The following is a 12,891-nucleotide window of genomic DNA, read 5'->3' on the forward strand; positions in this document are numbered from 1 at the left end:
ACTGTAGTCATAAAGCCTTCATAACTTTCCATAACTTTGTTTATTTGTTTTTTTTTAATTCGCATGCCTATTAATTTTGTTATCAACGTTATCTACAAAACGTCACCCAAAAACAATTAAACAAAAAGCCTCCATAAAGCCAGTGGGCGGTGTTCCCATGCTTTATGACCCCATAAAGTTCTCATAAAGCCCCCACTACAAATGATCTTACATGTGTTTAGGTTATAAAGTTATACCTATACAAATCATTAATTGTTAGTTTAGTAATTTAAGTTAATTCCTCACTCTTCCTTCATTACCACGCCTATTGATTGTATGAGTAATTATTAAACGTAGTGCCAAAACTAGTAGTTATGATAATGGGAGGTAGTTGAGGAATAAGATTCAATAAATCATCAATTCAGTTAAAATAAATATATAAAACCGAGTGCCATTTACTTGTCGGCACGTTAAACAACAATAATAATTTTAAATTGCATGGAGTCAAATATTAGGTCCTTATATTATATTATATTCGGCCCGTGAATATGGTTCGATTTTAATCGGTGAAACCATTAAAAGTGGCTACCGTTTCACAGGTTAATTTTTTCTTTTTCTAATATTTTGTTAATTAAATTGATTATTGTTTCTTCCAAATCAAATAGAATGGTTTGGCTAGTTAATTGGTTTAAATATTGCCCGAGGCCGCTAACATAATTATACTTAATATAAAAAGTTAAAAACGATATCTTCATGTCTACCATGTTCTGATTATTAAAAATTTTTTAAACAAAAACAATAATTTGTACAAGGTAATTCAATTGTTGGTTTTTACCGTCTTGTTTACAATTACTGTTTTACACTTTTAATTAATTTAAATTTGTATTTTCTCTAATAATAATATAAGCGCAAAGTGAAAACACAACATGGTCATAGAAATTTCAGGTTAACTAAACTTATGCTATAACTTACATCAACTAAGATGAAATCGTGAAACCCAATTTATGTCATAATGGAGCCTTAGTAATTTATCGGGAAAATTGTCTATAGGCGACAATATAAAAGTTGTTGGTGATTGTCGCTAATTAGGTCGGTCAGACGGTGATCCCCTCAGTAATATTTGCCAGTAATTTGTCACAATTCAGACTGTCCATGATCATATTTTCGATGGCTAATCACCGATGAATTCTCCTTAGTAATGCCTTCTTGACTAATAGGGACGTCGGTGATACTTTATAATTGTAGTCCGCGTTTTACTTGAAGTGATGTTCGGATAATGAAAACTACCCAATTGACCCATATCTATCATTCTCATATTTATTCTGTTTTCATTTAATATTTAAATACATTTTCACTATTAAGCAAACGTCTATTTGATATTTCACATACTGCTAGTCACAAAAGTAACTATCTTTATCCAGTTGTGACCTGTTATAAAGTTTGGTCCCAAACGGGAGCAAGAGATATGGCTATGCATGAAAGTAAGAAGCAAAGAACATTCAACTTTATGTTCATTCTTTTTATTTTTATTTTATTTTTTTAACCAACTAAGTGTTGCATTCTAAAAGAATTTAATTATTTACCTTCTAGTTTACATATTCATCGCCTTATCACCCCACCAAGTGGTAATGACTTATATTTGCTCATTTTTTTTTTAAATGGTGACCTTTTCATTTAAGGGTAATAACAACTTCTATGAGAGGAGCCCCATCATCCCACTCAGACCAGATTATGTTGTCTTAGCCGGAAACACGTTGACATCCGAGTTTGACTTGGACGTTCCTGGTAAAACCCGACAGCCCCAACCCGCCTGAAGGCACGACAGTCGAGTTAACCAGAACGAGTCTGGAAACAAACGGTAAAATCCAGGCGGTATCAGGATTGACAGGGCCATCCATCATTTGCCATGTAAAATGACCACTAGATTTTTTAAATTCCATTATTATTGTTATTATTTATTAGTATTACTACTATTACTATTACAATTATTATTTTCAATATTTAATAGATAGTTAAAATGAGATACTGTTGAAAAACGCATGTATATTTCCTTTGGTTACCACGTGAAGGTGATTAAATCTTGATTAAGAAGCATAATGACAATTCATAGTTTGTTGAGATCTGTTTACTTCTATTTAATTTTTTTTTTCAGATTTGCTAGGATTTTAAAAAGTTAATTTTTATTTTATTTTATTTTTATGTTTAGAGGTTATTTTATTTTTAGAGTTTATACGTTTAAAGTTAAGTAAACATAAATAAAAGTTAGCACATAACTCCAATAAATCTCAACAAATCTAAAAAGATAAATGCATCATAAAACAAGTAATAAATCATTATAACTATGAATTATCATTTTACTTATTCAATCTTCCTGATTAATGTCAAAAGTTCATCCTATAGATGATTTTATTTTACTCTTTTCATTATTATATCATAACATAGCAGGAACTCTATTAATGATTTTCATTAACGAGTACTTTTATTTAAGAAACATTGTTAGATATTTTTTTAATAAATTGTTAGTATTTTTTTCACTCCATGTCTCAAGTAAAATTAGAATTTATAACTCCAAATTTTTGATTAAAAAGTGATACACTTTGTCATTAAACCAACCTAATATTATTATTAGATACGTGATTGAATGGTAAGATTAAATAAAATATTCCATAATAGGAACATATCTTTTTGAAATTAATATTTTTATTTTGTCCTTCCAAAGAACGTGAAATTTAGATACAAGATTGACGGCATCCAACTATCCATAATAATATTTAAAAAATACTGAAGTTAACATCTTTTAAATAATAACATAAATTTAAATGAAACCACTTATTGTTAATATTTATTATAATAAAAAATTAATAATTAGTTTGTTTCATACATGACCGAAATTAATTACTTTATTTTTTACTCTACTTTGTATTTAACATCGACAAAAGTACGAGCCAGGGAAAACATGTGTTTATGTGCACTTGACCACGCCTATGACATCTGTAAACATATTGATTAAATAATAATAAAAAAAATGAAAAAAACAAACTTCCTTATGAAACCCACATATTTATTTTTAAACTCTATTGTTAATTTTCTTTATCCTAATCTTTTTAATCTTTTGCTCAAAATTCAAACTTTTTCCATCTTAATCAAATTCGAATTCAACTTTAAAATTTTTAAATATGAATAATTCGAATAAACCGTAAACTAATCCGATAAACCATAAAAACAATTTTTCTAATTTCTCCATACTAAAACACATATGCTATCCTTTTACTTTATGCAATGATAATTTTAACTTTTAAACTTTTGATGTAAAAAATAAAAAAAACTAACATGTTGGTAACTTTAATATCAAATATTCACATACCATATTTACTTTTTTTCTATATAGTATCATAAATCATATATTATATTTCTATTATATACTATTATTATATATTGCATGTTGCCGTATATATATATATTCCTTTACCATCCTCTGTTCACTATCTCTCTCTTTGAACTCGGGTTCCAATTTACAGGATCCGTGTTCGTCGTTTAGGCTTCATAAAACCTGTTCATTAATTCTCGGAGAATCAATTGCATACGTCATCACAGGTAATCCAATTTCTACCCAATTATTCTCAGCTCATCAACTATTCAATCTTTTTTTATACCCAATTGTCTTTCGTGTGTGATTTCGTGTTGTAGATCCGATATAAGAGATGGGTTTTTAATTTTATGCAAAAAGATTGGATTTTTATGTGATAATTAGATGAATTGAATTGATGGTTGATTGTGTTCTGTTTTTTTTAGCTAAATTAGAAGCGGGGTTTGTTTGGAATTATGTTATGTTTTAATCTTTATTAGTAAATTGTTTCATGTTTGGTGAATTGTTGATATTTGCGAAGAATAAAAGTAGAAATTGGTTGGTTGTTTGGTGATCAAAGAATATTGGAACTTTACTCTGTTTTATTGTAAAAAAAAAGTAACTAATAATAATAATAATAATAATAATAATAATAAAAGTGTGAATTGAACCAGTTTCTCTTTCCTTAAGGCACAATCTAAGGGGGCCCTTAACTAGAGTTCATGAAAATTGAACCTAAAAATCAAAATTATGACTATTCATTGGGAAATTAGAAATTTTGTATTGGCACCAGAGTTTGACAAATAATCTTGATTTTTCCACTTATCATGCCACCAAATATGCACTAATTTTTTTGTTTTTTTTCTTTTTCTTTTAAATATTTTTTAATTTTTTTTATTTTGACTTTGACTTTTGTTCTTTTGATCATCAAGATCTGTCCTTGAACTAGGTTTGTCTCAAAAATCTTTCTTGTTTAGGTAAGTCTTGAGAAAAAAGTTATGACAATTAAGTTGAATCTTTTTGTTTTAATTAATATGATGGTTTGCAAAATTTGGTTGTTGGGCACAAGTTATAAAGCGCTGGCAAACTGGGCACCTCTTTAGACACGATAAGACCTGTTTAGCAAAAAAAATATGTGCTATGCAGTTTTAAATTTAAAAATAAAATAAAATTAGGGGCCTAGAGTACATCATTTATGATTATTTTCACGCTCGTTTTCATGTTTGATACATGTGTTAATCGCTGCCAGCCCATAGCATATTTTCTTACAAGTTTTGAACTTTGTGTGACAGGTTGTGCATTAATTTTATAAGGGCAAGAAATGAAGTATAAAGATGAAAATAAGTCTGGAAGACAACCTGAAAAAAGTTCAAGGGTGGTGCCCTTAGGAATAATGCTTGTGGTTGTATGTGGGCTCTCATTCTATCTTGGTGGGATCTTTTGTTCTGAGAAGAACAAAATTCTTTCTGTTGACCAGGTTTCTAAACCAGTTGACCCCATAGATTCCGGGATCATCCAGGTGAAATCGGTTTCTTTTCCCGAATGCAGTGCTGACTTGCAAGACTACACGCCCTGCACCGATCCAAAGGTACATACTTTTGAAGTTGGAAGAATCTTTATCATATTTTTTTTTTGTTTGATTAAAATTAAATATTTTGCTATTTTTGTGGCTGAATTGTGTGACTAATGATTAATGTGATTGTTTGTGTCAATCAGAGATGGATGAAATACGGGCGACATAGGCTTACGTTTATGGAACGCCATTGTCCGCCTGTGTTTGATAGGAAAGAGTGTTTGATACCGCCACCTGATGGCTACAAAGAGCCGATCAGATGGCCAAAGAGCAAAGACGAATGTTGGTATAGGTAAAGTTTTAATCTTTTGTATCTTTTTCTGTCAATCTTGGTTGACCCATTTGAGTATTTGACCCGTTCTCTTCGAGCTATTTTTTTAACTTAACGTTTGTATATTTAACAATTTTAGGAATGTCCCGTATGACTGGATCAACAAACAGAAGTCAAACCAGCATTGGCTAAGGAAAGAAGGAGAAAAGTTTTACTTTCCGGGTGGTGGTACTATGTTCCCCAATGGCGTTAGCGCGTACGTTGATCTAATGGAAAATCTAATCCCGGGAATGAAAGATGGAAGTGTTCGTACCGCCATTGATACCGGTTGTGGTGTAAGTTTCCTAAAATTAATCTCAACTAAATTGGTTAAATTTTAGTATTGTAGAACTTGTATATTGAAAGTTAATATTTTCCAGGTTGCTAGCTGGGGTGGTGACTTGCTTGATCGTGGCATCCTAACCGTTTCTCTTGCCCCGAGAGATAACCATGAGGCCCAAGTCCAGTTTGCATTGGAACGAGGGATACCCGCAATTCTTGGAATCATATCCACACAACGTCTTCCGTTCCCCTCTAATTCATTCGATATGGCACATTGCTCAAGATGCCTAATCCCGTGGGCTGAATTTGGTATTTTTTTTGTCAAATCTTCACACTAGTGATGTTGTGGTAGAGATGGAAACACGGGCGGGTCAAAATTGGTCGTTTTAGGTTTTCTTTTCTTTTTTTTTTTGGGGGGGGGGGGTGGTTGAATGGGTGTGCGGGTAGGATAACGGGTTCAGATCAAAATGTGTTATTTAAATATATTTCTTGAATGACATTTTCAGGTGGAATTTACCTTCTAGAAGTACACAGAATCCTAAGACCAGGAGGCTTTTGGGTCCTATCGGGCCCACCAATAAACTACGAGAAGCGATGGCAAGGTTGGAACACAACAATCGCCGATCAAAAGTCGGACTACGAGAAACTAGAAAAACTTTTAACATCAATGTGCTTTAAAATGTATAACAAGAAAGGTGATATAGCAGTTTGGCAGAAATCATCAGACAAAAACTGTTACAAACAGCTTGATGCACCAGATAACTACCCAACAAAATGCGATGATGGGACCGAGCCTGATTCTGCGTGGTACACCCCATTGAGACCGTGTGTGGTCGTGCCTAACTTAAACCACAATAAACTGAGCTTGCAAACGGTCCCAAAATGGCCCGAAAGGTTACATGTGGTACCTGACCGAATTGGTGATGTTAAAGGCAGCAGTGCTGGTGACTTTAACCGTGATGATAAGAAGTGGAAAAAGAGAGTGAATCATTATAAGACGTTGCTTTCGGATATTGGAACGGATAAGATACGAAATGTGATGGATATGAATACGCGTTATGGAGGCTTGGCTGCTAGTTTGATTGCTGATCCGCTTTGGGTGATGAATGTTGTGTCATCTTATGCTCCTAATACACTTCCTGTGGTGTATGATAGAGGCTTAATCGGAACTTATCACGACTGGTAAGAAATATGCATAGGTTTAATGTTTTATAATTAGGGGTGGGATCCCGTACAAATAAAATTAACATATTAAACATACAAATAACTAGAGTAATTAACGATTTGAACTAGAGTAATTATGTTATAAAAAAATAAAATAGTGTAATAATAATAATAATAATAATTAATCTAGTTCAAAAGTTATAGAGTAATAGTAATTACTCTAATGTTAACATAATTACTCTAGTTATTTGTACACTTCTCACAATAAAAGTCAAATAGTATTTGATCCAAACCCTTATACATTATATATGATTGATGGTCTTGTGATATTTTCTATACGAATTTAACTCGTTTGATTTTTTATTAGGTGTGAAGCGTTCTCGACTTATCCTCGTACATATGATCTTCTTCACCTAGACGGGCTTTTTACATCGGAAAGTCATAGGTATGTTGTGTTAACTAGAGAGTAAAAAGAAATGGTATCTTTGAAATCTTGAAATTATGACATTTGACATTTGAATTTTTATTGTTTAATGAATAGGTGTGAGCTGAAGTATGTGTTGCTGGAGATGGATCGGATACTAAGGCCGAACGGGTACGCGTTAATAAGGGAATCAAGGTATTTTGTGGACGCGATATCAGCGATTGCTAAAGGGTTGAGATGGGATTGTCATGTAGAAGACACTGAAGATGTTAATAATGACAAGGAAAAGATATTGATTTGCAAGAAAAAGCTTTGGTACTCACACCAAAACTCATAGTAACAACAAAGATTAAAAAAAAAGTTATCATTTTTTTCAAGAAACCAGCAGGTAGATAGTTAAACTAAAGATATCATGAAGTTGGTGTTTCATAAAGTTATATATATTTATAAGAGTTTTAAAAAAAAAAGGAGGATTAGTTGGCCATAAATTTAAAATGAAGCTGGTATAGATATGTTTGTGTTGTAGAAGAAGTATAAGTGGATTTTGATTATTTTTGTAACCAGAACCAGGTATGCTATGATTTTCTTGTCCTATGTTCTTGAAGTTGGTTTTTTGTAACTCCGGATTCTTGTTGTATTTAACTGGATTTGCGCGGCTGTTTAATGTTTGTGATGTTCTTGCAAAACATGTCTTGCTTGTGTAAGTAATGATCTATGGTTGTTTAACTTGGTGTTGGTTAAAGTGGTTTAAATGGGAGTACACAAAGGACCATAACTTATATCAATGTTTATTGGTAATTACTTACTAATGTGGGTGCCCTGGAGCATTGGCCTTCAGGAAAGTGTTATTTATAAAAGCTCAAAACTTTATTAAACTACTTTTTTCTTCGAAACCAAGAGAGCTGGAACCAAAAAACTTACAACAACCTACCAATACATTGCTAACAAATGAGATCATGTACATTTTCAACTTGCATCGGCAAGATGGCCTTCAAGAAAAGAAGTTATATAGCCTTCATATGATAAGAGGCTAGTGGAAACATGAGTTGACCGATAGGGAATCATTTGTTTATCACTACATTATAGAAAAAGTCAAAAGTGTATTAAACTTGACTTACTGAATAAGAAACGTAGCAAAGCGCATCTATAAAGTAATCTCAATGGTTTGTATATATATAACATACATCCAAAAGCTGAATTTAACCTAACTTATTTTTATGTTAGAAGGAAAATCGAACCGAATCAAATTACGCACACCCTCTTGAAAAGTGCAAATGATCTTCGAATTTGGGTGTCAATAGTTAAGAGTTTAGGATATGTTGGCTAATACCCAAAATAAATATTATACATAACCAAAGTATCAGAGAATGTATGCTTTATTTGAAATATATGATATCTGTTTGGGCTACAAAATAAACTAAAAAACGACTCATAAAAACTTAATAAAATTAAGGAACATATCTAAATGTATTTAGATCAAAAGGGAATTATTTTCCTTTATCATCATATGTATAATAATTCTGAAAAGTTCATATGACATGTTATTCACATGCTGTTCCAAAAAAAAATAATAAAAAAAAGAAATGAAAGAAACTAAACCATGTTGTTCACATGTGAATGAACTTAATCCCATGATTTTTTCTATCCAAAGACCCAAAAATGTTCTTTTGTGTCAAGCATTTTATTTTATTTTTAATATTAAATGAACGTGCTTTTAAGAAATAGAAACAAGAGTTAAGTACATTTTTTTCATTTATGTGATTAACGGACGGATGTACTTTGAAACCCCACTTTCAAATTTAAACCTCTTGCATCTCCGACGTCTTCAGTGTGATATGTTTGAGCCCATCCATCAGTCTGAAATACCATAATTCCCCTTCATTTTGTGTCACTATGGTTGATGTTACAGAAATTGGCACCCATGTCGTTTTTCACTCCAAAATATAAATTAATTGATTTTTTTTATTTTTACTTCTAAAATAATGCATGCTCGACTCTTAATAGTTAGTTTGACGGTTTGACCTCTATGTTGACTTTCATTTTATTACACACTTGATTTTAATTTTTAAATACCCCTTTGACCTGAGTAACTTTCATTTTGACCCGGTAATACTCATTTGACCCAACTGACTTTGACCAATCCAAGAACTATTGACTTCAACATATATAACTTTCAGTAACTTTAGTTTGACTTCAACCTATGTTGTTACATAGAACTCTACTTTGACCCGATAGTTTGACCACTTCAAACTTTTGACTTAAACTTTTGATATCAACTTCAAACAAAGGGTTCATATGACAAAAACACCATAACAATCAAGTTCACAATATAAATGGTAGTGTTATAACTTATAACTTGATAACTTTGTGGTGCTTACCATAGTAAAACTGATTTCAACTTTCACTAACCTGCATTTGACTGATTAACTAATTTACTAACTAATTCACTAACCAAAACTTGCATTTTGACTATTGAATTGTTTAAATACATTTTATAAAGGAGCTAGTTTTATAATTGATTAACTGATTAACTAAGCTGTATTTTGACCGATTAACTAATTAACATGATTAACTAACATGTTTAACTTACATTAACAAACTAATTAACTAATTCACTTGCATACAACTTGCAACAAATTTGCATATACTCTGATTGTCATTATTGATCGACGACAGGAGGCGATGATGTTGGGTGAACGAGGCGATGATGTCCGGTGAATGACAACGGAAGGCGAGACCGACTATGAGATTACAAACGAGGCGAACCCAGTGAGCTAGAGGTTATTTGATTTAGGGTTTGTTTGTTGTGTGTGCTTTTAAGATACTACCCCTACCCTCCCTAATTGTTAACATACAAAATAAACGTTGACTAACAGTTGTGCTCAACCTGCGTCATATTGAAGACGCTAGGGGTGCATGAGGCTTAAATTCGTAAGTAAAATTGCAAGGTGCCGCCCGTTGACCAAAGAGATGATTTCAGTTCATATAGCATGACAATTTAGAAACATTTCATTTATAGAACTATTCTATAACACCTTTCTCTTTGTGGTTTAGCTTTGGTGGCACGACCCAAGGCCGGCTCTCAAGGAGGGCACGATGGTCAACACCCTACTAGGCCCGAATTTTTTTTTAAAAAATTATATGTATTTTTATGAAAAAACAATACAACAACAACAACCATATCCAGTAAATCTCACAAATAGTCAAGCTACTAGTAGGGTCTGGGAGGGTGGGATGTAAGCACACCTTTCCTCTAGACCTAGGGGTAGAGATGCTGCTTTCAACGAGACCCCCGACTCCAAAGCAAGCAACATAACAGTAAAACAGGTAGATTATAAAGTAGGAATTTAAGAATGTGTAATACTTATTGCTACAAACAAAATAAGAAATATATAAGTAAAATTAAAAATGTAAACAAACAAATAAATAAAAATAGATAAGAATAAAAATAAAAACCAATAAATAAAATATAGCTAAATAAATAACAATAATAATAATAATTGTTGTTGTCGTTATTGTTGTTGTTGTTAACGAATACTAAGTACGTTAAGTTACACCCATAAGACATAATTCTAACCAAAAAAGTTATATCGAACCCTTAAAAGTCTTTAACCCTAATCCTATGTCTCCAAGAAGTCCTAACATCAACCATATCCTTGGAGAGGTGCAAGTCTATCAAATCATGCCTAATACTCTCATCCCAAGTCAATTTGGGTCTACCTCTACTCCTCCTCCCCTCTATAGTAATGCTTTCTACTGATCTAACAGGATCGGTCGTTTTTCTTCTCTTTACGTGCCCAAACCATCTCAGTCTTCCTTCCCTTAACTTATATGCTATACTAGTTACCCCTAATATTTCTCGAAAAACGTCATTTCTTATTCAATCAGACATTGTATTCCCACACATCCACCTCAGCATTCTCATCTCTGCTACCTCCATTTTACATGAGTGTACCTTCTTGATGGCCCAACAATCTGGTCCATACAACATCGCCCGTCTAATGGCAACCCTATAAAATTTTCCTTTTAATTTAGTTGGGAGCCTCCTGTCGCATAAAACTCCTGTAGTTGCTCTCTATATGCACCAACTTGAACGCGATGTGCCACATCCCTATCTATGTCCCCATCGCTTTAAACAAACGATCCTAAATACTTAAACTTAGTTGTCTACGGAACCACTTGGCCTTCAATGGTAATCTGGACCTCCTCCTCATCATTTGCCCCACTAAAGGGACAGTGAAGATACTCAGGTTTTGAACGACTCATCCTTAAACCCTTCTTCTCTAAGGCTGCTCGCCACTCCTCTAGCCTCATGTTCAGATCATGTTTACTCTCAGCAACTAGAACAATGTCGTCTGCAAAATCATGCACCACGGGATTGTCCCTTGGATTAACTTTGACAATTCATCTAGAACTACTGCGAAAAGAAATGGGCTCAGTGCCAAACCTTGATGGAGACCTATCTCCACGGGGAAGGAGGCGATATCACCCACTGGCGCACGCACGCTTGTTTCAGTCCTAGCATACATATCATGAACTATGTCCACATATTTCTCTGGTACGCCTCTACCTTTAAGGCTATCCCAAAGTAGTCTGCGTAGCACACTATCGTATGCCTTCTCCAGGTCAATGAACACCATATGCAGATCTCTCATTTTCTCTCTATACTTTTCCATAAGTCTCCTTAGTATATGGATCGATCGCCTCCGTAGTAGACTGCCAGTGCATGAATCCAAACTGGTTCAATGTGACCTGAGTTTCCCGTCTAATTCTAGCTTCAATAACCCTTTCCTAGAGTTTCATAGTATGACTTAGCAACTTAATTCCTTTATAATTCCCACAGCATTAGGCATATCCTTTGTTTGCATAGATGGGGACTATTACACTACTCCTCCACTCATCAAGCATCTTGCCGGTTTTGAAGATGGTATTGAACAAAATAGTTAGCCACAAGACTCCTTCCTCTCCCAAAATAGTTATGAAAAAACAATATGTATATTTAATGTTTAAACTCACCAAAAGGAAGGAGTCTTGTGGCAAAGAGGTATGACTTCTCACCAAAAGGAATTGGTTCTAGTCTCATTTGAGGCATGTTTAAGATTATCCAATATAGTGACCATTTATCACAATCGGTTTCGAGTTGGCACAAAAAGACAAAAAAAGATTAATTAAAAAATTGAAAATTCTTTTTTGTCTACAACCGGCTGCAACCTAGGTTATTCCAGCAACACAAGTTTGCAAACAAACTTGTATATATATCTTGGTTTTTTCATGAAATTACAACTTTTAACATTAAAAAAAAAGTGTAACAACATGGTTTTATTTATAAAAAAATATTGAACATTTTGATATAAATTTTATAAAAGATGAAGCATTTTTATTTAATAAAATATTCGTTTAGGTTGGTTGTGATAGTGAGTAAAATATTTAATTAGGTTGGTTTGATAGGCGAAAGAGAGAGAAATTATTTTTATAATAAATGGTTCGTTTGGTTTGGGTTGTGATAGTGGATGGTCTAAGCCTATTTTTATACAAAAAAAATTTTATACAACCCAAATCATAACCAAGTTAGCACAATTAAAAATTAAATTGTTTAAACTCAACAAAAAACCTCTTTTACTTATTGCCTAATTTATTTTTACCTTCAGCCAATTTTTTTTTTAACAATTCTCAAAGATGACCCTGCATATGTTAACAAAATATGTTCACTTATGATGAAATTGAAAAAAATAAAACATCTAGATAGTCAATTAGAGCATTCTAGCAAATTCTCTATCTCTATAAGTATTTTGAAAAATGAAGTTAAAACCTAA

General features: G+C 32.8%; 2 protein-coding genes across 3 annotated transcripts; one reads left to right on the forward strand and one right to left on the reverse strand.

The window, feature by feature from the left end:
- Nucleotides 1-3,435: 3,435 nt before the first annotated feature.
- On the forward strand, nucleotides 3,436-7,849 carry LOC143592445 (putative methyltransferase PMT21). Of its 2 annotated transcripts, XM_077072358.1 has the most exons (8): nucleotides 3,436-3,573; nucleotides 4,618-4,913; nucleotides 5,042-5,190; nucleotides 5,309-5,504; nucleotides 5,589-5,799; nucleotides 5,997-6,672; nucleotides 7,022-7,099; nucleotides 7,196-7,849. In XM_077072358.1, the coding sequence occupies exons 2-8, from the start codon at nucleotides 4,647-4,649 to the stop codon at nucleotides 7,413-7,415; spliced, it is 1,797 nt and encodes a 598-aa protein (XP_076928473.1). In that variant the 5' UTR covers nucleotides 3,436-3,573; nucleotides 4,618-4,646; the 3' UTR covers nucleotides 7,416-7,849. The 2 variants fall into 2 exon arrangements, with proteins under 2 accessions (XP_076928473.1, XP_076928472.1); XM_077072357.1 differs by lacking the exon at nucleotides 3,436-3,573 and having other exon boundaries at nucleotides 4,584-4,913.
- A 3,396-nt stretch (nucleotides 7,850-11,245) lies between these two features.
- Nucleotides 11,246-11,754, reverse strand: LOC143592450 (uncharacterized). The gene is made up of 2 exons (XM_077072365.1): nucleotides 11,526-11,754; nucleotides 11,246-11,433 (listed from the first exon to the last, which is right to left on the reverse strand). The coding sequence occupies exons 1-2, from the start codon at nucleotides 11,752-11,754 to the stop codon at nucleotides 11,246-11,248; spliced, it is 417 nt and encodes a 138-aa protein (XP_076928480.1).
- Between the last annotated feature and the right edge of the window lie 1,137 nt (nucleotides 11,755-12,891).

The sequence above is a fragment of the Bidens hawaiensis genome, unplaced genomic scaffold (assembly GCF_021521415.1).
Source record: "Bidens hawaiensis isolate Kalapana, Puna unplaced genomic scaffold, B.hawaiensis_p1.1 tig00040808_1, whole genome shotgun sequence".
Classification (NCBI taxonomy): Eukaryota; Viridiplantae; Streptophyta; class Magnoliopsida; order Asterales; family Asteraceae; genus Bidens; species Bidens hawaiensis.

Excerpts from the sequence above, each read along its gene's own strand:
- LOC143592445 (XM_077072358.1), top strand. The coding sequence starts at position 4,647 with ATGAAGTATAAAGATGAAAATAAGTCTGGAAGACAACCTGAAAAAAGT. Across the intron at positions 5,505-5,588 it reads CCATTGATACCGGTTGTGGT|GTTGCTAGCTGGGGTGGTGA; the intron begins GTAAGTTTCCTA and ends AATATTTTCCAG. Across the intron at positions 5,800-5,996 it reads AATCCCGTGGGCTGAATTTG|GTGGAATTTACCTTCTAGAA; the intron begins GTATTTTTTTTG and ends TGACATTTTCAG.
- LOC143592450 (XM_077072365.1), bottom strand. The coding sequence starts at position 11,754 with ATGGAAAAGTATAGAGAGAAAATGAGAGATCTGCATATGGTGTTCATT. Across the intron at positions 11,434-11,525 it reads GGAGATAGGTCTCCATCAAG|ACGACATTGTTCTAGTTGCT; the intron begins GTTTGGCACTGA and ends ATGATTTTGCAG.